Raw genomic sequence first — 23276 nt, forward strand, 5'->3', positions numbered from 1 at the left:
TCACAGTCTGGACTCAAAGACATGAGGAAACTTGGTTTAAGAAAATACAACTTTGCTGAAGTCTGTCTTCTTTCATCCAAATGATCCTTATCCTGCTTAGAATTAATAAATCTATGAAAGGCAACTCTTATCTCTTTAATAATAATAATTTCCTTGCAATACACTCTTCATAATAAGTAGAAATTACATACAGCACAGCAGATGAAAGTAAAAGCCTACAGATTAGATTTACAATATATTACAAATGCCTTTCTGTGTGTCAACACACTCTTTATCGAGAAGGTTTCCATCACTTTTATCGTGCTGATAAAGTAGATTATTTTTAATGATAAATGGAAAACTTTTAGGGAACTATATGCAATGTCATGTCTCTATCCATTGCCAAAGGATATAAACCATTACTTACTGTTTAAAATGACTCAATCAAAAAACCTACTGCATTGAATGACTCAACCAAGCCAACTCCTCTATCCCTTTTCATGTGCATCCCAATTAGAGTCATAACAGTTACAAGCTGCAAAACAATTGAAATAGACTTCTGATTTCCCAAAGCGGTTATGCTAGGATTTGGCTTGTTCTCTATGATTTCTAAAGGGGATGAAGAGAAGGATGGGTTATAGATAAAAGAAAACTACAGGTACCTGATCCAGTTTCCAGTGGAACTCTGCAGGACGAAAGGTGTCAGCCTGATCAAAGTCTTTGCGCAGCAGAAATACTAATCGGCAGTTGTGCACGTACAGGGCGTAGTGGTGTCGGTTCATCTCTGGAAGGAGGGACCAATAAGATCAGTGATCTGAACTACCATCAACACTTTTGTTTAGGTGAATGTGTTTGAAAGCAATATACACCTAAAAGACAAAAAAACCAACCAAATAAAAAAACCACAAAGAACTGACTTTTCTCAATATCATGGGTCATTATGCTTCTCAGGGAAGCCACGTATGGTAAGCATCATCACGAATTATGCCATATTAGTTTTGTTTATGGAAGCATTATGTCCAAATTAACAAACAAAATCCAGATCAATCTAACTATTTTCAATGAAGAATTAGAACTGATTTCACAAACTAAATAATAAAAAAATTAAACTTAATTATTTTATCAACCAGTTCCTATAAATCCCTACAGATGTGTTCACAGAGATTATCCAAGAGAAGCGGTGCTTGAAACTTAGACACCAGTCCCCTCAATAAGCTATCAAGTCAGCAATGCTTAGATCCAGATAAGTTTTTTTTCAGACCAAATTACCTGAGGAGAGATGGTAACAATTTACTAACTTTGTTATTGTTATGTCCTTTGCCAAACTTTTTTTCAATATACAGACTCACCTGTCTTGTCAGAGTTGCAAAGAATAGTCTCCTTCTCAGCTCTTAATCCTGGACTAGGTCCATGTTTCATCCACAGACTGATGGTGAATTGATCAGTTAAGTTCTTCGGGACTATTCCATCTGGGATTTTAGCTCCTTGCTTTCCATCAAATTTAAAAATCATGTCATTGTTATCCATGAGAAGCCCAGCTGTCCAGTTAGTTGTTGCACTGGGAGATGGTAACAGGTCAATGGCACCTGAGGAAGCTCCTGCAAATGATATATAATGAATAACATGATGAATGACTAATGAAAAAGCTGTGAAGATTAATTTAATATAGGCCAGGGGTCAGTTTACACTCTAGATTATTTTTACTACCCAAATGGTCCTAATGGCTTTACTGTCAAATCAAATACACATTATACAATACCAACCATAGTAAGCTAGTAAGAATTCTCTAGATCAAATGTATTGCACAGAAAACTACTTAAATTCTAAAATTAATTAATCACATTTCTTCACTTATTTCAAGAACTGCTAAGACTAATACCAAATTCTCTACATCCATCTGGAAGCTTTACGTCTTCCCTCTCTGACAGCATTGGGATATACGGTATGTGGGGACAGTGTGTTGCAAAACACAGTACAGTGAGGATGAATGTGGGACAAGTCTCCTAATGTCCAGTAGGTAGCCACAGATATTCACAATAACGTTGGTATGAATGCCAGTACATACAGAGTAATCACTCTGAACAGATAATATCACTTTAATGCCAGCTTCTGGCAGATACATAATGGTTGTAACTCCATGTGTTCTTGTCTAATGACAGATCTAAGACTGTCAAGTGGTACTCACAATTCAGATTAGCCTCCCTGCCCCAACCCAAAAGTAAATGATTAGCAGAGGTCCCCAGCTACACAGTATTTGCTAGAATCAATTGGAAAAAAAAAAAATCAAAAACAAACCAGAACTGGAACTCACTGTGGCACAAAGATCTGACAAAACAGCACAGTTCTTTACAGCTTTATGCTTTCTTACGGCTTAACAACTGTCAGACACTTTTAAAAACATGTATGGAGCTACCCAGAGCCTTTACTTAGTTGCGGAAAAGTACCATTCTAGCAGGAAGCGTGCTTGCCAGAGAAAAAAGCACAAACAATCTTTGTATTATTGTCGATGCTTTGTCATGTAAGAATATGGTGACCAAATCACAATCAAATAAAACATCCCAACCTAGTAAGACATCCCACCCTCCTTCAGCATCCAAGAAGAGAAACAAGATCCCAACTCTCTGCAGGAGTGTACAACTGTGAGCCAAGAATGTGTGGAACTGTATCCTGTGGATTTTTAAAAAAAGTATTAGAGTAATTATATTAAAACATTCATATCAATCAAGTAACTGAATTTCTTAGACAATTATCCGAAATTTATTACTGCAAAATGAGGTTATTTTGAAGTGATAGTAATATCAACCTAACACCAACATGTTTAGAATTTGAGCACAAAGTATATTTTATAAATTCTAATTCTGGATTATACCCCACACTTTGCTTCATACACAGATACTATCAACAAGAACACATCAAACTCAATTTGTCCAGATGGCACAATTTGTGATAAATGTTTTATTTTTAATTCAAGCCACTAAAAAATAAAATTACTTGCACAGGACAAAAGTAAAACCATAATTTTCTCCATCCATTTCCTTTTCTGTTAATTTTTATGGCCATTTTTTTCACTTACAGAAGGAACAGACATTGCTTGCACGATGGTGTATATCAAAGGAAATTTGCTTTTAAATGGGCACATGCTTATATTAGGTAAATTATGGGCTCAAAGAAGAAGCTTCATCCCTCACTCACTCTATCTACTCTGGCCATAAAAATCTGTGAAGATCTATTTTTTCCACTAGAATGAATCTGTGGGAAAACTCCAAAAAGAAAGTCTCTCATATCACTTGTTAAACTCCTATTCAGCAAGGTGCTTCAGTAAACTACCTTATTTTCCCAACTTAAGGTCAGGCTTGTGTAGGAGCATTTGGGTAATCAGTACCAAGCTCAACAGGTTCTACTTTACTGCCCATCTTTTTATGGAGATTTATGGGTTACTTTGGAGACTCATCCTGTTAACGTGTGTTAATCCTGCCCTAGGAACAGCTATTGGATTTTGTGCTTGGGAGATTTAGCTGGAAGAAATCATACTGTTTCAATCCTCATACATCCAACCAGCATCCCAAGCTGCTCAGTCATTCAAATTATTACTTTTCAATCAGATCAAAAACTTTCTTTGAGCCTTCTGCAAAGATAAACAACCCAGGATAAAGGAGAGAGGGTAGGATCTATCCTCTTAGCTGGAGCATAGCCTTGAATACAATACTCAGCATTTCCATAATTCATTTTCACATCTGCCATATGTGAGAACTAGCAATCTCATTATTTTCTATTTTATCTACATTTAGAGGGAAAGAAGACAGCACCATAGTCATCTTTCCACCATATTCTAGGTCCCTTAACTGAATATTTTTTAGTGAGAATTTTTCTGGATATGTTTATGCAGTCCAAATTGTGTCTTCTACACATTCGTTATTTCTTATTATTGTTGGAAGATGAGGTGAAAAAATGCTTACTAAAATGCTTTGAGGAACAACACTAATAACTCCTTGACTTGAAAATGACTCAAGCATAATTCAACCATTTAAACTGCCGACCTTGACCAACAAAGTGAACAGAAATCACTAGGTTATTGAAAGGCAGACTTAAATCATCAGTCAGATAAAAAAATAAATTGAATGCACTGCCCTTAGCATCTGAACTATCTAGATTTCCAGCAGATAAATGAAAAATTAAGCACAGGATTTATAAACCAAGTCCCTAATTACAGAGAGAGAATCTTGCATTTTATATGGCACAGATGGATAGTTGTCTGTGAATGCTCAGTTCTGTGCTCTCTGCAATCACACAGTGCTTTACTGGTAGAAAAAAAAAATCCAGGGTTTTCTTCCTTTTCAAAGAATTTCTTCATCCAGCCATTACATACAAAGAGGTCATTTCTGGGAGAAAACTGATTTTCAGAAATAACCTGCCTTCATAAGACTTCTGTACATTAAGGGTGGTAATAAATACTAAACACCAAAGTGTAAGCTAGTCCAAATGCAATCCTGATGTAAAGTTCATTTTCATTTACAACCTTTTTATCAAAGTCCTATTATAAGTTTCTACCCTGCCTGTTCTTCTCTATGAAGATATGGAAACCCTGGACCAAAGTGGGAATTTTTCACCCAATTCACATATACTTTTTACATTCTATCTGTTTTCTCAAGTGCTTTACATTCTGTTTCTTCACGGATATGCCGAGTAAAAACTGGAAGCTCAGCAGTAACATTAGACAGTACATCTGTCCACCCGTTCAAAGGCTGCCTGAAGCTACTACAATGGCATTGACAGACCCGCTGAAATGGTTTTGCTCATTCTGCTTTTCACCAGTTTAGGCCTACACATGGTGCATACAATGGATAAAGATTGGACGAGTATTGGAAAACATCTGGCTCATTCAAGAGAAAAAGAGAAAGACTTGGAATTCTCTTTTCTACTGCTCAAGTGTCAGCAGGTAGGCAGTCAAGCCACATTGGGGCCTACACACGGTGCATACAATGGATAAAGAAAGACTGGACTAGTATTGGAAAACGTCTGGCTCATTCAAGAGAAAAAGAGAAAGACTTGGAATTCTCTTTTCTACTGCTCAAGTGTCAGCAGGTAGGCAGTCAAGCCACATTGGGCAAACTGAACCCCTTAGACTTTGCACAATTTTCCTCAATTTAGGATGCTACACCAGCAGAAGGTACCTACTTTTGTCCTACACTTAAAATGTTATCTATTAGTTGCTATTAGTGTTTTATGTCAATGTAATCATTTGATGGTTTAGATCTTGCGTGCAATGATCTGCTCTGAATGACTGTGCCATTTGCAGTTCAGGTCTGCATCAGGCACAAAGCAATTTTTTTGCTGCCAATACAGGTTCTTAGAGGAGGGAAAAGTACTTGACTTTAGCTATAACATACTTATTTTTATTAAAATACTAGTACTTTGTGAAATCAGCTCCCCAATAGGTCACGTAGCCTTGCTCAACCTCTCAGTTTTGATGTCATTAACATGATGAAGATGCACACTGTTGGCAAATGGGTTTTCTCCTGCTTTTTTTCTAGTATCCCAGTCAGTTGGATAAAAATATAGGATTAAAATTATTACTGTTTCTGTAATCTTACATAAGCAACATTCAGGTTGAAAATATTCAGGTTTCATGAGAATGCTCACTCCCACTCACCTTCACCTCACTTTCCCAATCTCCACAAGTAATTGATAATCGTAACTGCAAACTAATTTTTCCCTGGGAATTGGGTCTCCATTTTTAATAATTTAGTAACACTGGTTGATGATTTTAATTTACAAAAATTATTTCTTAAAGGTTAGTGTATTGATCTTAACATATCTGCAACACTGTTGTGTGGTTATCAAAGCAAATGTCAGCCATACAGCAGAGCACCACAAACCAAAATCCATGCATTTAAATGGAAAAAAAAAAAAAAAAAAGTACATTTGCTACTGTAGCTTGAACAGGAGCCAAGCAAAGAGACATTTTGGAGAAGATGAGAATCAGTGTTCCACACCATCAGGGCTTCAGATGAGGACTCCAAGATTACAGGATTTTAGAGGAGAAGGAGAGACAGCAGATGTCAAAAGGCAAAAGATAAACAGCTTAAGGAGTGGCCATTGCTTTGCTATACACGTAATCTTAAAATACAGCAGTGTCCTCCAGTATTTAATCTACCTCTCAAAATTAATCTGTATCTTTTAGAGCAGCTATCAAAAAGCAGGAAAAGGGAAAAAAATAATTAGGAAACCTTTCTCCACCAGGTTACCTCTTCTCTGAAAATTATGTTTCTTAAATATTTTTGCTCAAATGATTGCCCCTCCACCAGGTTACCTCTTTTCTGAAAATTATGCTTCTTAAATATTTTTGCTCAAATGATTGCCCCAAATGTTCCTTTACTTTTTGTTTGTTTTTACTCTGGCACAGTACTTAGCAGCAAAACAGAAAGCTGAGTCAGGAAGATTGAACACAAGATGGATATTCAATTCTCATCAAATCTTATGGTCTTCCTATGATGGCAAATCTATACCTGAAATTTCACTACACTGTCACACCAGTATTACTAGCTAAGGGAAGAAAGTGTGAGAAAGATGTGGAATGAGGAAAGAGAGAAAACAGAGAAGGGAAGAGGAGCAGGAGAGAAAATACCTAAAGCAGGGAGAAGGTATGAAAAAGAATGGAAACAAATGGAAAAGAAGAATGGAGCACCAATCAAATGTCACCATTCCCTTAATTTTAATCGCTGCAATACAAAGTGAACCAGCTGAGCTAAATACACATATTGCATGCTTACAGGTCACATGGAATTGGTGTTTTGTCTGGAAAAATATTATTATTATATCAACTGAAAACCGTATCCATACCACATAATTTCTGCAGAGATTTTTCTGAGTACGTTTCACGATCACAGCCCTTTCCAATGTAATTGGTCTGTAATTCAATGGTGGTGTGTATCAAGGAAACTGGTCCATCACACGTTTCTAGATGAATGCTGGGAAACAAAGGTATGCTGCCAGAACCAGGCCTGTATTCAATCCGTTTGTTCCAGTCTGGAAAAAAAACCAAAAGATCCAACAGTGATTACAAAAAGGAAGGGAGTTACATAATTTTAAATGATATATTGTTCTCAAAGCTCACAAGATAAAAATAAAAGTTTTTGAACTTGGCATCAGTAAGTTACTGTCCTAAAATAATTGTGTTTTGCCCCTCTTTGTAAAAGAGTGTCAGGCTCAATTAAGTACCACTACTGCTGCTAGAGTCACGCAAGAACGGCGTACATACATATCCTGACAAGAAGTGCTAATTGGTGTCATTCTGGATCTCCAGTGTCCGTGTCCCTGTGACAGACTACAAGCCAGCTCTCCAGGGTTGAGGCTGTCAGCCGCACTGAATTTGGTCAGTTTTCATAGATTTGTGATACAGAACAAATCCCTCCAAGGACCAGGCTATATATATGAGTGTCACTGGACTGTGACCAAAAGCTAATATAGCACATCTGTAGTGCCACTGTAGTGTCTTCAAATATCTTACTGATTTTGTGAAGTATTAATGTCAGAAAGTTACAGCTGAAAGGACTACTCACACTTTCAGCCAGATATGTCTAATCTGTGTTTTTTCCTATGCAGATATCTCACAGCCCACAACATTTAAACTATCACCTGCCTTAGGCAGCCACCTGGACACACCATACACATTACTATGCCTCTCAACTGAAGCATTTAATTTTTAAATCCAATTAATTATGGTGTTTTCAACCTGCTTCAGAGAAAACCCAAACAAGCAGCATTAATTAAAACCATGTATTTCAGCTATCTTTACAGTTCATGTTTTCATAGAATCATAGAATGGTTTGGGTTCAAAGGCCCTTTTCAAAGGTCACCTAGTTCCAACCCCCCTGCCATGGGCAGGGACACCTCCCACTAGCCCAGGTTGCTCAAAGCCTCATCCAGCCTGGCCTTGAACCCCTCCAGGGATGGGGCATCCACAGCTTCTCCAGGCAACCTGGGACAGTGCCTCACCATCTTTATAATAAAGATTTTCTTCCTTATATCCAATCTAAATATACCCTCTTTCAGTTTAGAACTGTTACCTCCTGTCCTGTCCCTACAGGCCTCAGTAAAAAGTATCTCTTTCTTACAAGCCCTCCTTTATGTACTGGAAGGCCGCAATAAGGTCCCCCCAGAACCTTCCCTTCTCCAGGCTGAACAACCCCAACTCTCCCAGCCTGTCCTCACAGGAAAGACGTTCCAGCCCCTTGGCCATTTTCATGGCCTCCTCTGGACCTGCTCTAGCAGGTTCACATCTTTCTCATCCATGTTAGCCAAGTTAACACGCAACATAAATAAGAATGCCACGTTAATACAGAGAAGCAAATACTTAATTATTTTTAAGTCACAAAACTATTCAGCTCTGCTACCTAATGTACGCATCTGTGTATCTGTAAAATTTGGCAAAAGAAGTACTCTTGCATACACTGCTGAAGTTTCACTGACTTTTTTTAGTCCTAGGTAAAAGAGGACTCCATAAATGGAAAAATTCTAGGCCTTGGCAGTCAATAAAATCTCTTAAAGCAAATCGACATTCTTTCTGAAAATCAGTGGAAGGAAAAGTAGTAATATATATACACACATATGCATTTAGTAGGTGAAGGAGTTTAGTGTTTTTCAACAGAACTATTTTTCAGAAAGCTTGAAAAAAGGTGCCCTCTCCCACTATCTTAAACTGGATTAAAAATTTACATGAAAATATAAAGCAAACATTTTGAAATAACTTGCATATCACTGACTAAAAGACAACTATGACTACTTTATTGTCTGTGCACACATCAGCTGAGTTTCCATTTTAGCAGTAATTTTCAGGTAATAATATTCAGCCCATTCATTCCATATTAAGTTAGATTTGAGCTGCAGTATTGCATAATTTGTCTGCAATTGTCAACTTAAACAATTCCCTTAGAATTTCAAAGTACATGATTGCAATAACAGATTTCTGGTCCCTAGCCATTCCAGAAACTCAAGGTTAACATTTTTCCAATCAAACAAGACCAGCAAATTCTTTCAGATACTTAAGATAAAAATAAAATAATTTGCTGTTTTGTATACATGCTAGCATTATATGAATTATTGATCTCTTATTCACTAGTTAAAACATTATATTCCTCTACCAAAAAGGAAAAATAGTCTTATATGTATCTGAAACATTTCTCACGACCTCAGCAGCTGTCAGCTTTCAGCCACAATTTCATTTCTCAGCTATATCAAATTAACTGGCACTCATGAAAAAGTATTCATTAGTCTATGTGAGATATGACTGAATTATTAACTGTAACATATCTGCAACTGCACACTCACCTCCAGTTATATAAAGAATGTTTTATAAAAACCATCTTATTTATTCCACTACTTACACGGAAGAATAATGGAAGACCTCTGTTTCTGCCTCATGAATATCCCTTGGATTGAAAGAGGTGTTTCATTTCACAGTATTACCTTTTAACTTGGCGAAAACAGTAATTTGTATCCAAAGATCAAAAACATTCTAAATCACTCACATTTATCTCAGCTCTAAATTGTAAAATATCACCCAGACCTGAACTAGTGCCTTTGTACCTTGGTCCCCTGCAGCATCACAGACCAATCCTCACCCTAAATCCCACTAGCACTTCTTTCACTGACCTGATGCAGATTTAAGTCTGCCAAGGAGTCCCTCTCCATGCAGAAGGCATTCCCAGGCAGGCACACGGCAATACTGGAGTATGATACAACCCTGTGATAGCAGGACAGTCCTTCAAGGTAGTATTTATGTAGTACCTGCCCCCACGGCATTTCAGCGTTCCAGAGGTGTTGAAGCCGAGGCCAGCACCCTCTGCGTCTCATCACCAGTAAAGTTAGTAATGTGCAAAGTGCATAGGGTTAGAACAAGCAACAGGCAGTGATGGCAGTGTGAAGAGCTTAATGGGAGTCTTTCCTTTAATTTTGAATACGGTGAATACAGTTATTTTTCTTTCTCCCAGAATGACATTCCATATTGGACACATTGAAAAGATCAGCACATTCCCCTCAGGAATGTGGTGGCACTTTTTTGATTCCTCTAGAACTGACTCAGAGGAAGAGTCTTATGTAACCCCAGTCTATAAAAACCTCTGAATTAAGATGCTTAAAACCTTTATCTTAAAATGTTACTTACGTCTAGAGTTATGCAAACAGTCAAAAGATATATAAACCCAGCTGAAATGGTAGGTTGCACTAGATTAGCTAAACTTAACGAACTTGGTTCCTCCTTTGCCACTAACTGACATGTGCCGACACCACATTACAGTGCAAACTTGGAAAGGTAAGCACTGTTTCCCCAGTAGAGGAGGATGACTAATCCCACAGGGAAAGCTTGAATAAAACTAGCCCTGTTTAGCCCTGTGGAAGACAGCCTTTGTTTGGTTTTTTTATTCAACAAGCTTTTACTTGCCACTTGTGCTATAGAGCTCTTTCAGCCAATATAAAACAGTCCCAGCTAGATTATACCTACAACACAAAAACATTAAAGTGTAAATATCATAATGTCAAATTTGTGGTTCAGATTTCATCAATAATAAAACTACTATGTAAATTTGGATCTCAATCTCCCAGATCCTCAAACTATTCCAAGATCAAAATGGATCAAACTTCAGTGACAATTTGAGCCTTTAAAAGTGAATCCCAATGCACTAAATAAATTTGCCTTTTAACAGAAGGATAACATAAAGACTTTCCTTGATCTCTACACTTAAAAGTTTTGTACGTGATTCTCTTTCTTTGTAATCCATGTCCTATATTTTAATTAATTTCTAATGTTTGATGACACTAAGAATGACTTAATCTGATTCTTCCTTGAAGGAGTATGGCACTCACATGTACAGAGGAGGTATGACCCGATTCATGTTGCCTCCTACATCTGTGTAGCCATGAACTTTGATTCCACCTCATGACATTAAAAATGATGGCATGGTAATTTAACACAATTGCAATGGTGCCTTATTATGCGAAATAAACATATAGGGATCTAAAAAAAATAGGAAACAACAGCACAGGATAAACTATTTGTTGTGAGATTTCATTTGAATAGTAACAGTTATTTACTGCAGCAAAGTGGACATCAGAGCCCCGAGTGCACTAATAAGCCTCCAAAAGCCTCGCCTGGGGCCTTGAGCCCTATTGAAGCTCAGCCTCAGCTCATCAGTCCTGGCTTGACCTATGATGCTATAGGGCTGGTGGTCTCTAGTGCAGCCACAGTTCTGGCCATAGGGTCCCTTTATCCAGAAGTCAATCCATGGACTGGCTTTCTGGCTTGGCAGACTGGCATTGTCACTATGGACCTGCCCAGTGACCTGATCCTACCTCTCATCTATGGATTGACTCCTTGGGACCTGCCTCTTCACCATGAACATGCCTGAGGATCTGGGCTCTTGGCTTACCCTGGCCCCCAGCTCTGGGTCTGCCCTGCTCACCTCAGTTGGGTGAGGGGTTGGCCACTGGTGATGAAGGCTCTGCCAGATCTGTTATGACAACTGGCTCCTGGCTTGCCTTCTTCTAGGGAGTAGCCTTGCCCTTGCTGCTCCTTGACACCAGGTTTACATGTGGTTAGACACTTCCAAAGTTTTCAAGAAGGACAAACTACCAAAAAAAGAAGTCATTATGTGAAGATGCAGCTTCCTGGAGAAAGAGGGCTGTGACTAGTGCTTGGATCATGGTATTCCAAGAGATTTCTCTACTGAGGAGTACACAAACAGCTTTTCAAATTCCAAAAGACAGACTCTGAAACACTACATAGTCTAGTTACTGAAATCAATTGAATTGAGGATGTCAAAACTTGTGGAAAGTCTGCAATTTTTAAGCCCATGGTTCAAGAATATGTGGAAGGTTTTACATGCAGAGGAAAAAAAAAATCACTGAGAAAACTTCAAACCTAACTTGATATCCTGTCGTGCTTTAACTTTTAAGCAGAGGAAACGTTATTGGAACCACCAGTTGTCTTTGCTACATACTTATCTCCCCAAGAAACACTGTCAACCTTCCCTGTTTGTTTCAGAAAACAGAGTCCTCTGATACTTGATTGGGATAATTCAGCTGATTGATTGAGAGGAGTTTTTTTTGTTTTAAGCTTTTTATGCAGCTTTCTGTCTGAAATTGTGTTTTAGGGAACAACCTGACTTCTGGTTTAATTGTCAATAGTTGAGCAGACCTATAGCAGTCTCAAAACACTTTTTAAGTTTTTAGGAACATGATTCTGCCCTTCATTTTTTGAGGCTAAGCTCCTCTTTATTTTCTCCCCATGTAGTACGTTATTCACCAGAGAGCTTGGTACAGGAATAATTGTTTTCAACTTTCTGCTATCTTGCATCTTTCAGCACATTGTTTTATATTTTATTTCCATTTGTCATCCCCCTAGGGGGGACAGTAACTTCTTCAGTGTTATGAAGACTGTTCCTAAAAGTAGCAGAAATGAGAAAATACAATATTATGGTACCATAAATGAGCTACAGAAAACATGGTCTAGACTACAGGTTTATGACTCTTTCATAATTCACTTTGTGTTTTAATGAAAATACTATATGGATATTCAGTAGTGTTGACAGAGGTCTGTCTACCCTGCTTTGAATAAGGCAGAAGTAACTTTACAGAAATCAATATTTGTGACATTAAAACTACAGTAGTGAAAAAATGACACTGAAGGTGTATCTGCAGGAAAAAGTGTGGTGTCTGCTCTGTGTTCATAGAACTAGAAACAAAGGAAGAACCCTGGAGGAAGGGACAGAACCCCAGGGAATGTCCTGAAAATAACAGGGGTTTTGTTAATATGGAAACCCACTAATTGTGTCTAAAAACAAATTTAAACAAAAAATAGAAATAACTTCAACTGTAAATCTACCTATTACAGTCTCAGAAATACTATCACCTAGCTTCTCTTTATAATGTATTTACCATATTATTTTATTTTTTTTCGCTAGCAACAGTTAATTTTTACAGATATTGGTTCAAAGTGGAAAAAAACCTATCACCTATGTGATTATCTTCACCTTTAAAAATAAGTAGGTATAAAAAAATCTCATTAAGAGAAATGGAGAAATTTCTGGAAGTACTATGTTGCAGCTCATTTTCAAATTATAATTAATGACTTAGTAATTAAGAACTAAAGTCTTATCTACCCAATTATTTACCTAAAGACCTTCTACCCTGTATAGGCAAACACCATCCACTTGCACTTTGTGCCATTTGACCTGGAGACACACCAAACTGCAGTGGTCACGTGTTTGACAGACTGAAAGGTACAGTTCCACACGGATGGCATGGCATATGCCAGAGCAGAACGTATTGAGCTATTTCATATTTTTACCTTGTCTATGATAAAAACCTATCATAAAATTTTAGAAGATCAGAAGGAAGAAAGAGTATTTGTGACAAGTTGCCACAGAAATAAACAAAAAGCCCAAATTCAAGCATAATGATTGCTATCAAAGCATATCCTTTCCTATCTGAGATACTTTAGACAAGCTGCTTTAAACTTTCTTATGTACTGCATTCTTTTATTGTGAGAGTTGTTGCTTTATATATGTTTTCTCTGCATTTTCTCACCATCACACTAAAAATAACAATCTGGCAACCTCTTATTAAATATCTAGTGTTAACCAAACCACCAGCCACATGCATCTCTGACTTCTAGAAGGGAAGAAAATAAACTTTGCATGCATAAAATAACAGCCAAATTCCAGCTTTACATTAAAACCTAAAATACTTCCTAAACATTTCACATAATCCAAGATAAATAAAGCATCAAAAAATTAGAAAACTTAAAATAAGGTTTGTTTTATTACTTTTATTGGCTAGCTGGTATCTACACCTACCTGATGGGACCAGCAATGACCATCTGCCCTGTAACTGATGCTTGAACTATGACAATATTGGGCAATATAAACGCACCATTAGTAAGGTATCTTTACAAAAAACATTCAATCAATAAAATAACTAAATGGAAAAAATATGGAAATTTAAAAAATCAACAACTGTACCTATTTTAATACAAATTCCAAGCTAATTTGCGAGTAGACTCCATAAAATGGAAATACAACATTTCTACTGTGCAAACAGACCATATTGGTTAGAATAAATCATGGGGTTTTGAACAATAAGATCAGTTAGAAAATATGGAAATAGTTCACAGGTATTCTATTTTTTTTTTTTTTTTAATAAAAATTCTCTTCAAAATACTTTGGTGGGTAGGGAACTAGTACATCCCTGAAAAATTAAAATGGGGTTCTGCTGTAAGGGAGGACTGAAAATGGAATCATGATATTGCAAACATCTCATTACAAGGTCCTCTAGACCAGGGCTTCTCATTTTACAAAGAAAACCTTTTTCCTTCTAAATGTCAGTCTGTAGATTTGCCTTCAAATACAACAGTCAAACTGATTTTTTTCCCTCTCAATCATTCTCTTTAAAAATAACATTTATGAAGGTCAGGTTAGTCTTGAATGACATCTGCATAATGTGGTTACATCCAGTTGGTCTGTCCCTAATCCAGCCCTCATTTTCATCTTAATTCCTTATAATTTGTGGCATATCTATCTTCCTACTACAATTGTCAGCTGGGTTTTTCTCCATTTTGGACAGACTAGACTGTAGATCCTTACAAACTTTTTAGAAAATCAGTTCCTACTGAAATGTCTCAATAAGGAGACAGTAATCAGGATTTTAAAAAAGCCTTTTCACTCCCACTGCGAGCTGAGCATGCCTTGACTCATGCATGCACGCACGTGAAAGCCAATTCTGCACCTGGAACAAGATAATCTGAACAACTCTGGTGCACATGGGAAAAATATCTTGTCATGGAGGCTTCAAAAGTTTTATTTGAAAGAGTTGTAGGAGAAAGGCAAACCAGAAGCATTTTTTTAACCTTTCAGTATATTCAGACTGACTTAAAAGACAGCTTATTGTAATAGAAATGTGTCTCTTTTCTTTTCTAATCTGTTCTTTGTTCTGACTAGAGAAGAAAAAAGGCAAATGTAAACATGTATGGGGTTATTATCCACTGCTTTAACAGGCTTGGAATGAAGTAAGCGTAAGAAATAGCAGCAGTTTTCTACACCACTCCAAAAACACCCTAGTTTCCTTACTGTGAGGTAGAGGGAAAACAGCAATGAAAAGAGATTTAAACAAAAAATTAAAATATATAAATGATTAAACCTTACCTTGCCAGCCTGGTTTGCACACTGGTTTGACATTAACTCGTACTAAGACATCTTCTGTTGCATGTTTTTGCCCACAGTCAAAAGCTGTTGCCCTTATCTCATACTGGTGCTGTTTATCATAGTCCAATTTCTCAGTGTTTCTGATGTTACCTATAGATTCAACACAAGATAATATTCAGAAGTTACTTCTTGGATAAGCATATGCAGACCATAACATTTGGGTCCTGGTTATTCAAATCCTTTGTGACCAGAAAGTTCTGTGAAGCAAATGGGACATCCACAGGCAGGACAGTTCTGAGGAACAAGAAGCATTTTCTTTCAATCCAGCAGAGAAATAAAGAGGTTCTTAGGCAAATATAAGATACGAGGGATATAATATGAGCATGTCTATATCAGAAAACATCTGCTCAACAACACTTTCTAAAGACTGTAAGACTGACTTAGCACTTAGATCTTGACAAGCAACATTTGAGTAGGTGTAACCTCATTTTCCACATCTTCCCAGAATAGACTGCTTTAACATGGCAGCCGCTTCCTGGGACGCACTGCTGAACATGTCCCCAGCCCAAGTATCTTCCTTTTTTTTCCCTAAGGCTATTACCCTTTAGGTGAGAGAGACTTTTAGCCCTTTAACACCTTTCCCTGGGTTTTAAAAATATGAAAAGCCTCAGAATCACCTTCCACATTAGAGCGCTTAGCAGTATTTGATATGACAGCACAGAGTTATCACATGGAGAATAACACCCAGCAACAACAGAGATTATCACCCCTGCCATAAAGGCGACTAATTACTGCTTTGGGAAAAAAAAGACATTAAAACTTCCACAAGGAAAGGGAAAGATCTTTCTCAGAGTATTTCCTGCAGGACTGGAAGATTACCATGCAGAATGTATGTTTTCGTAACTAACGAGTTCAACATTTTAATTCTGTCCATTTTCACTGAAACACACTTCTTGCTCAAATTGAAATTTGAGACTGTTTAATACATTTCACATTTTTCCTTAGGGTTGTTTATTATATCATCTTTTTGAACAAGAATGTTCTAGAATTCAAGAAACAAACTTACTCTGGATTAATTCTACACATTACAACTGCTTTCAAGCATGGAACCGCAAAATCAAGTTGTTTGGGCTAAATCTGGAATGGGGAACACCTAAACCCTGGAGTTTAGTCAAATACAGTGATCTGACTCCCATGGCTGCTGGTTAAAGTCTCTGTTGTTAGGCACGTTGGCACTGTCTGGGGTTTTAGGTGTGGGATTTTTTTTTTTTTATTCAAATAAATGAGAGACAGATGAAAGCAATCAAATGAAACTTCTTTTAAAAGTCTTTCACTAAACTTCAGCAGGTGCCTGTCTCTGATGCACACTTCTTATCTTGTCAGAGCCCAATACTCTTCTGACAACTACTACGTTAAAGCCAACTTTAGTAGTTTAATTTAAACTGATAAAAAACTTCTCAGGTCAGGCCTGAAGGAAGGCTGCTGTTGCAATTACCACCATCTTCTGGTGGGGGGGGTGACACACACGACATACGGGATGGTAATGAGCAGCTACATGGCATTTGCTGCTGCTAAGTGGGTTAAACCATGCCATAATTATTGCATTTTTCTGTTACCTTTGATGCTTTACGCTTCTTCGTTATTTTACAATTTAATCAATAGGATTAAAAAGTAGACACAGAAGGGAGAACTATAACTTATAGACTAGTTAAAGTTTTAGAGACTAGACTGAGAATTTGTATTTACCTCTCACCCATAAACAAAAAGGTAATCTATAACATTAAAAAAAGAACATTTTAATGGGAGAAGTAAATACTCTTCTACACAATTCACAATTAGGCCATAAATTAATTTTTTTCCATCTTTCTAAATCTCTGCCTTTTCCTGAAAATACCCAAAGCTATAACAGATTTAAAAAACAAAAACAAACAAACAAACAAAAAAGACAAAACCCCAAAAAAACCAAGAAACAAGATAAGTGACAACAAGAATACAAAAATTCCTGCCTGGACACACACACGTTTACACCTCTGTTTCTTCAGGGTCAATTTTGGGGATAGTTTGATACAGACTTCGCTCTTCTATGGCTGTCTTTCATCTTATTTTGGAGCAGTCACTACAACGCAGAAAGACTTGACTAATTTACTATGGTAATTCCCCCTTAAATGGCAGACACGCTTTGTGTGTGCATAAGAAGTATAAAACTGAATCTCCTAACTCTTACAAGAGATGAAGGCCAGGGTTGCTACACAAGTAGCCTCTGACTTCAGTCTGCTCATAGGAGTGGCAGCTCAACATTCCCAGCTGCCAAGAGCCACCAGGAGCTGTCAACTGAAGGATTAGAATTGCTTCTTGTCAAAAAGCTGCACTTTTCAATTACAATGGAAAGAAATAGTGGTTTAATAAATAAATACTACATGCAAATGCTTAACTATAAAGTTTCACTGCTTTTCTGACAATATGAAGTTTGCATAGCTCCTAATACAGACCTTTTCAAGATAACAAAATGCTCCCTGCATTGATCTAGACACAAAAAATAAGTTTTGCCTAAAAAGACAATGATCTGCCAAAAGAAAAAAAAGCTGATGGAATAGCATGTTCAGCTTTCTAAAGGCCTGTGTCTGTGGTTTGTTTCATAGGTTGGTGGTGAAAAAAAAATCCACCATCTGGGACTGACAATGGCGTGTTTTCCTCACACTCCCCCTATTTTTGAGGTCCTCTGCAACATTCAGATTTGATCCTAAACATCTGGTTAAACACTTTTTCTGGGCAATGAAATTCCACACTTATGATATTGAAAAGCAGAAATCTTCATAATTTGCAAAAGATATAAGAACCCATATTTGTTTCTCACAATGGGTAAAAAAACCCAAACAAACTATAAACAAAATCCTAATTAGCACAGTATTCAGAGTCAGTCCCAGGAATCCTGTACATCTATTTTAATCATCCTACAGGTAAGAAAAATGGGCACAATGCCGAAGAATTTGCACCAGTGAAAGTTTGTATCAGCTAGCATAGAAAGACATTCTCAGCAGTGAAATGTGTTGGAACTAAGTAACATATTTCTGTCACAAAATAAAACTGCAACCATCTATTCTAACTCTGTGTCTAATCCCAGTGGGTTTAAGCAATTACCATTATCCAAAAAAAACTGCAAATTAGACTGCAGTTACTGTTGATTGTGACAGCACTGTGCTTTTAGTGAACAAATAGATAAAATAATATTAATTGAATTCATGACCAAGAAACTGCAAGCATTACAACCTTATACCAATTATTCACTGCAGGCTTTAAAGTCATGTTTACATCAATGGTTTTCTCATTGCCTTTGCTGAAAAGCAGGCTTCAGGCACATGAGGACAAAGATGTAACCAAGGATTCCTGACAGTTCACATGCTTTTGATCATGCCTCTGACTGTAAGAAACCCATGATCAGTCATGAGTCAGCTGCACAGTGTGACAGGAGCTGAAAAGGCAGAAGCAATAGAAATGTCTGCTCTGTATCACGCTCATCTCAGTGAAGTATATTCATCCATGGTATCAGCTACAAACCTGGCGAGCTGTGACTCGCGCAAGTAAGCAGCCCCTATGCTTCTGCTAGGAAAGACAAATCAGAGCATTGTTCAGCATGTGCACAGGGTGCTTATTCTAGGGAAAAAAGTTCTGTGAGCATAGGAATTTCCATTTTGAACTTCTGCACAAGTATGCACATGTGAATATCAACAACAAGGACCCTTATCTACAAAGTGATGCCACTTTGATGGGACTGCTGAAGTACTTGAAAGACAGAGCTACTATTTTGTATTGTCTGAAGCAAGCAGAGAATGGGAGAGAGGATCATCAACACATTTTTAATGCAGCCCAGACACTTCTCCCAAACTCAGTGTCAAGTTCTGTGCTTTCTCCTGGTGGGAACTTGTCTGGGAAAAGAAGGAAGCTGACAGAAAGGGCCGCCAGGGTCAAAAATTGCTGCATATGGGAAAATTATTATTTTTCCTATAATGTTATATACATTAGAAAAACAACTAAAATTAAAAAAAAAATAAAAACTATACTAATTCTCCAAAGTATATTTTCTTCCATCTGATCTGCTTCAGGAAGCACCGCAACCAAGTAGATCAGTGGACCCACACTCAAAGTTTTAACAATCAACAAACATATCCAGAATACCGTCAACTCCAAATTTAAACTCTGCTCTAGAAAGTTCAGAAAGGGACTAGCTATAAACCAGTGAATAAACCCTATCAGGTAAGGCTATATGCTACACTAGGAAATGGCATCACTTGGATGGGAAACTATATCTGGCACAATTAAGAGAATGGACTTGGTGACAGAGAAACATATTGCTCATCTAAAACTGGGGGTTTAATTTCCACAGTAAATTACTGTGGCACTTTCTGACCAAATCTTACGTAAAAGAAATGTAATTTTGCAGCGTAATGGTTCCTTCATTCTCAGAGATGAGAACAGGATTAGTCTTCTGAGTTAAAACATGGGCCAGGTTATCAGCTACTATCAATAGATAATTACACTATCTACAGAAATTATTGCTATCTGTCCTAGAACTTACAATTGCTCCCCCTCCATACTCACCGTTTCTGTCAATGGCAAAAGGAACATCAGTTGTGACAATTTCATAATTGCAGATCTGGCTATACTGTGGAGAACAGTCCTCGTCTATTGCTTCCACCTGTAGTATGCTGTCATAGATCTTTCCCTCTGTCACGGTGGCCTTATACACTCTCTCCTTGAAAGCTGGTGAAAACTCATTGACGTCCTTTACCTGGATATGGACCACTGCCCTAAAATAAGTTAATAAAGACATCAAAGGAAAAAAAAAATTTATCATGACACATCACTAACAGTTTTCAAAACACTTGAATAATAAAATATACCTAGAAAATGACGCAAACATTTGCTAAAATGAGATATTATTGAATTGCTATGTTTAATTTGTCCAATTTAATATCTTAATGTGGCACGAGGTAAAAAACCTATTAACAGAGCTTGCAAGTAGAGGGCTTTGCACTGCTGGTCTGCCTGTCAAAATGGACCCCAGCAGAAAGTCAATGACATTGTACCAGTGTAAAATGGGTTACTAAGCAAAAAAAGAGGAAGAGAATTACATATTCACTACCTAAAAATGGTCAGTTTATGATCATTCTTCAATATTAAATAATCCTCTCACCTTCTGTTGATTAGAGTTATCCTATGCTTTAATTATTTACAACATTGTACATGTAAATCTTTGAGGATCAAAAATAACAGGCCTCTAGTATTGAATGAGCAAACTCTAAAGGCCTTCCTTTGAAAGAGTTTGCTATCTGGTTTGATAGGCAACGTAACAGAGGGACAGAGAAGTGAAGGGATGTTCTAGATCACTGGCAGAGCCAGCAGCAAAGGTTGGGACCCCAGACAGCCTAGCTTAGCATGTGGTTTACGATACAAACCACTATGAGAAAGTGTAACAAAGTCTGATCCCGATGGGCCAGATTTCATTTGGCTAGGATTAGACCAAAATTTTCCAATGTAGAGCGTACTAGCTTGTTAATGACATGTGAGGGAAAAACACCATAAAATCTAATAATATGAATCAAAAACTGTTTCTGCAACTTGATGGTTATTTGATATTGTAGGCTTCCTTCTAAACGTGTTTTCTTTTTAAATATCCTGAAAAAGTTCAGCATGCGCTATAGAGCTAATTAAATTTTTAATTGCCATGTGTCCTGGATGAGCAAAAATCAGGATTACTATTAATCATTTATTTAAGTGGCTCTCAGTAAAATGAACAATTTGTGCAGCAGTTATACATCTACATGTGAGTTAAATTCATCTTTAATGAAAAATGGTCTGGAGCTTGGTTCCATAAATTGAAGGGTAAAAAAGCACTGTGTCTCTTAAGGTTACGCAGGGAATTGGCTCCACAGTAAAAAGTAGCACCTACTAACCTTCAATACCCCTCTCTTCTAGAGGATTTGAATTCCTCCGAGACTTGCTGTCCAAAAGCTCAGGTGAGAAACATGCTGTGCAAAGGCAACACTGCTGCAGCTTATATACATGCACATACTGAAAGAAATGAAAGGGTGATTTCTCTGTTCTTACCATTCAATGAAATGAACAGAGAGAAAATGCATTTAGAATTTGTAAGTATCAATTAAAAGCTAGCTTCCATGTCCTGGATGATCTGTTGAGTCAATGTATTTAACAAAAAAAGCAAGAGTGGAAAAATAAACCAAAACGGAGATGCATTTCTCCACTTGAAAAGGGCTCCTGTTAAAAGCTTCAACTAGAACCATTGCAGAATGGGTCAAACTGCAGGAGGCAAAAAAAGAAAAATATCTTCTAGAAGGAAAAAGGAATAAAAAGTGAATGGACTATTGCAACAATGTCTCATCTTGGTTTTATTTGCTATCTGACCACAATAAAAAAAGGAGCCCTCCAATCTGATCTGTGCTGTAGAGCAAACACATGCCAAAGCAAAAAAAAAAAAAAAAAAAAAAATCTCCTTTTTTTCCCCTATTTGGGAGTTTTCTCCCAGAAAAAAAAAAAAAAAAAAAAAAAAAAAAAAAATCTCCTCTTTTTCACCTACTTGTGAGATTTCTTCCAGTTTGTTCCACCTGGTCCTGATCCACAATCATACGCCTGGATGATGAATGTGTATTCCTTCTGCAGTTCACAGTCAATAGGACTTTTTGCTCGAAGACGACCTTCTCCAGATGTCTTGTTTAACACAACAGCTTCGAAGGGCATTTCTTGTCCGTGGATTTTAAAAGCACAGATTTCACCTGTAAGGAACAGTATAAAACAATCATAACCAGAGAGGTCTAAGTGTTATGCACCAGCGTGACACTGGAGAAGTTAGCACTCACTTGTATTTCACAGGCTGTTATAGACAGGGGAAGTACAGACTCAGGCACGAGTTTATAACACATCCAAAAGGGGCATGGGCCACATGCTCATACAGCGTGATGTGGTGAATGCAACTCTGGTCACGTATTTCCCTCTTCCTCTGTCATTACTTAAAGCCCTAGAGACTCTTCCCTAGATATGATACTACCATCAGCACTGAGCTAAATTACTTTTGAGCTAAATTAAGAATACTGTATTTAGTTAAAAAAAATAGAAGGAAAAATAGAGAATATTTTAGAGGTGGTCTTTCAGAGACAGTCTTTTCCGTCACTCCTTCCTTGAGCTGCCAGGTGGTAGCAGATGTTCAGATTCTTGCAGTTTAGTTTCCCATTAGGGAAAAAAACTAATGATGCAGAACATGGGCACATTCAAAATACATGCTGCTTTATTTACAGACATATTTCATATTTGGAACAGAATTAGCTGAAGGAACACAGACAAGCATCCCTTTTGGGCATCTCAGTCACACACTCATACATGAATGCCTTCTTGGCAGCAGCTCACTCTGCCTCCAAACTGCTGCCTAATATAATAGATCCATAGCTTCTCTCAGAGGAATACTATATAACAAAACAGATGATATAGCAAGGAGTAAAAAAAAATTATTTGGACACAAAAGACAACAAAAAATATTGTGAGAATATGAGCCTGGAAGGGGGGAAAAAATCCCCCAGTTTCTGGTCATCCTTTTTTTATCCTTCATACTGATGGCAAGAATCTACATGCTAAATTAATTTTTAGCCACTCCAGAATCCAACTTTAAAAATGAAATATTTATACAAGGACCAATGTGCCTTAAATATTTTTATGACACATTAAACACATGCTCTTTTATGAGCAAGTCAGTCTTGGGACATGCATTATAGATTCAAAGCTGTCTCCCACTCACATAATTCTTTTCCATTTATTTCCAATTTACAGTTGCAGCCTTTTGGAAATCTTCTTGCCAATCACATCTGAGTCAACTGCCAAATTCTAAAATAAATCTGAATCTATGACCTCTAATTCAAACCTAGCTCCTCTCCCTCTTTTTCTATTAGAATATATTGTTGGTTTTTAGTGAAGAGAGTAGACAGTGACTTCATAAAAGTGCTGGGGTTCATAATCCCTGTTATGTGTGAGGAAGAAACAATGGGAAGGGGGTGTGTGTGGGGAGGGTGGGGATTAGGTATATTTATATACTGTATAAAT

General features: G+C 37.3%; 1 protein-coding gene across 1 annotated transcript; it reads right to left on the reverse strand.

Moving 5' to 3' along the window:
• Positions 1-641: 641 nt before the first annotated feature.
• LOC104462952 (calsyntenin-2-like) lies at positions 642-21961 on the reverse strand (the record flags this gene model as incomplete). The annotated part of the gene is made up of 6 exons (XM_010075112.1): positions 642-763; positions 1329-1577; positions 6820-7005; positions 15174-15323; positions 19770-19978; positions 21766-21961. Coding segments are annotated over 6 exons (1112 nt in total), but the record flags the coding sequence as incomplete, so codon positions are not given.
• Between the last annotated feature and the right edge of the window lie 1315 nt (positions 21962-23276).

Source organism: Pterocles gutturalis, unplaced genomic scaffold (assembly GCF_000699245.1).
Source record: "Pterocles gutturalis isolate BGI_N339 unplaced genomic scaffold, ASM69924v1 scaffold6362, whole genome shotgun sequence".
In the NCBI taxonomy this organism is placed as follows: Eukaryota; Metazoa; Chordata; class Aves; order Pterocliformes; family Pteroclidae; genus Pterocles; species Pterocles gutturalis.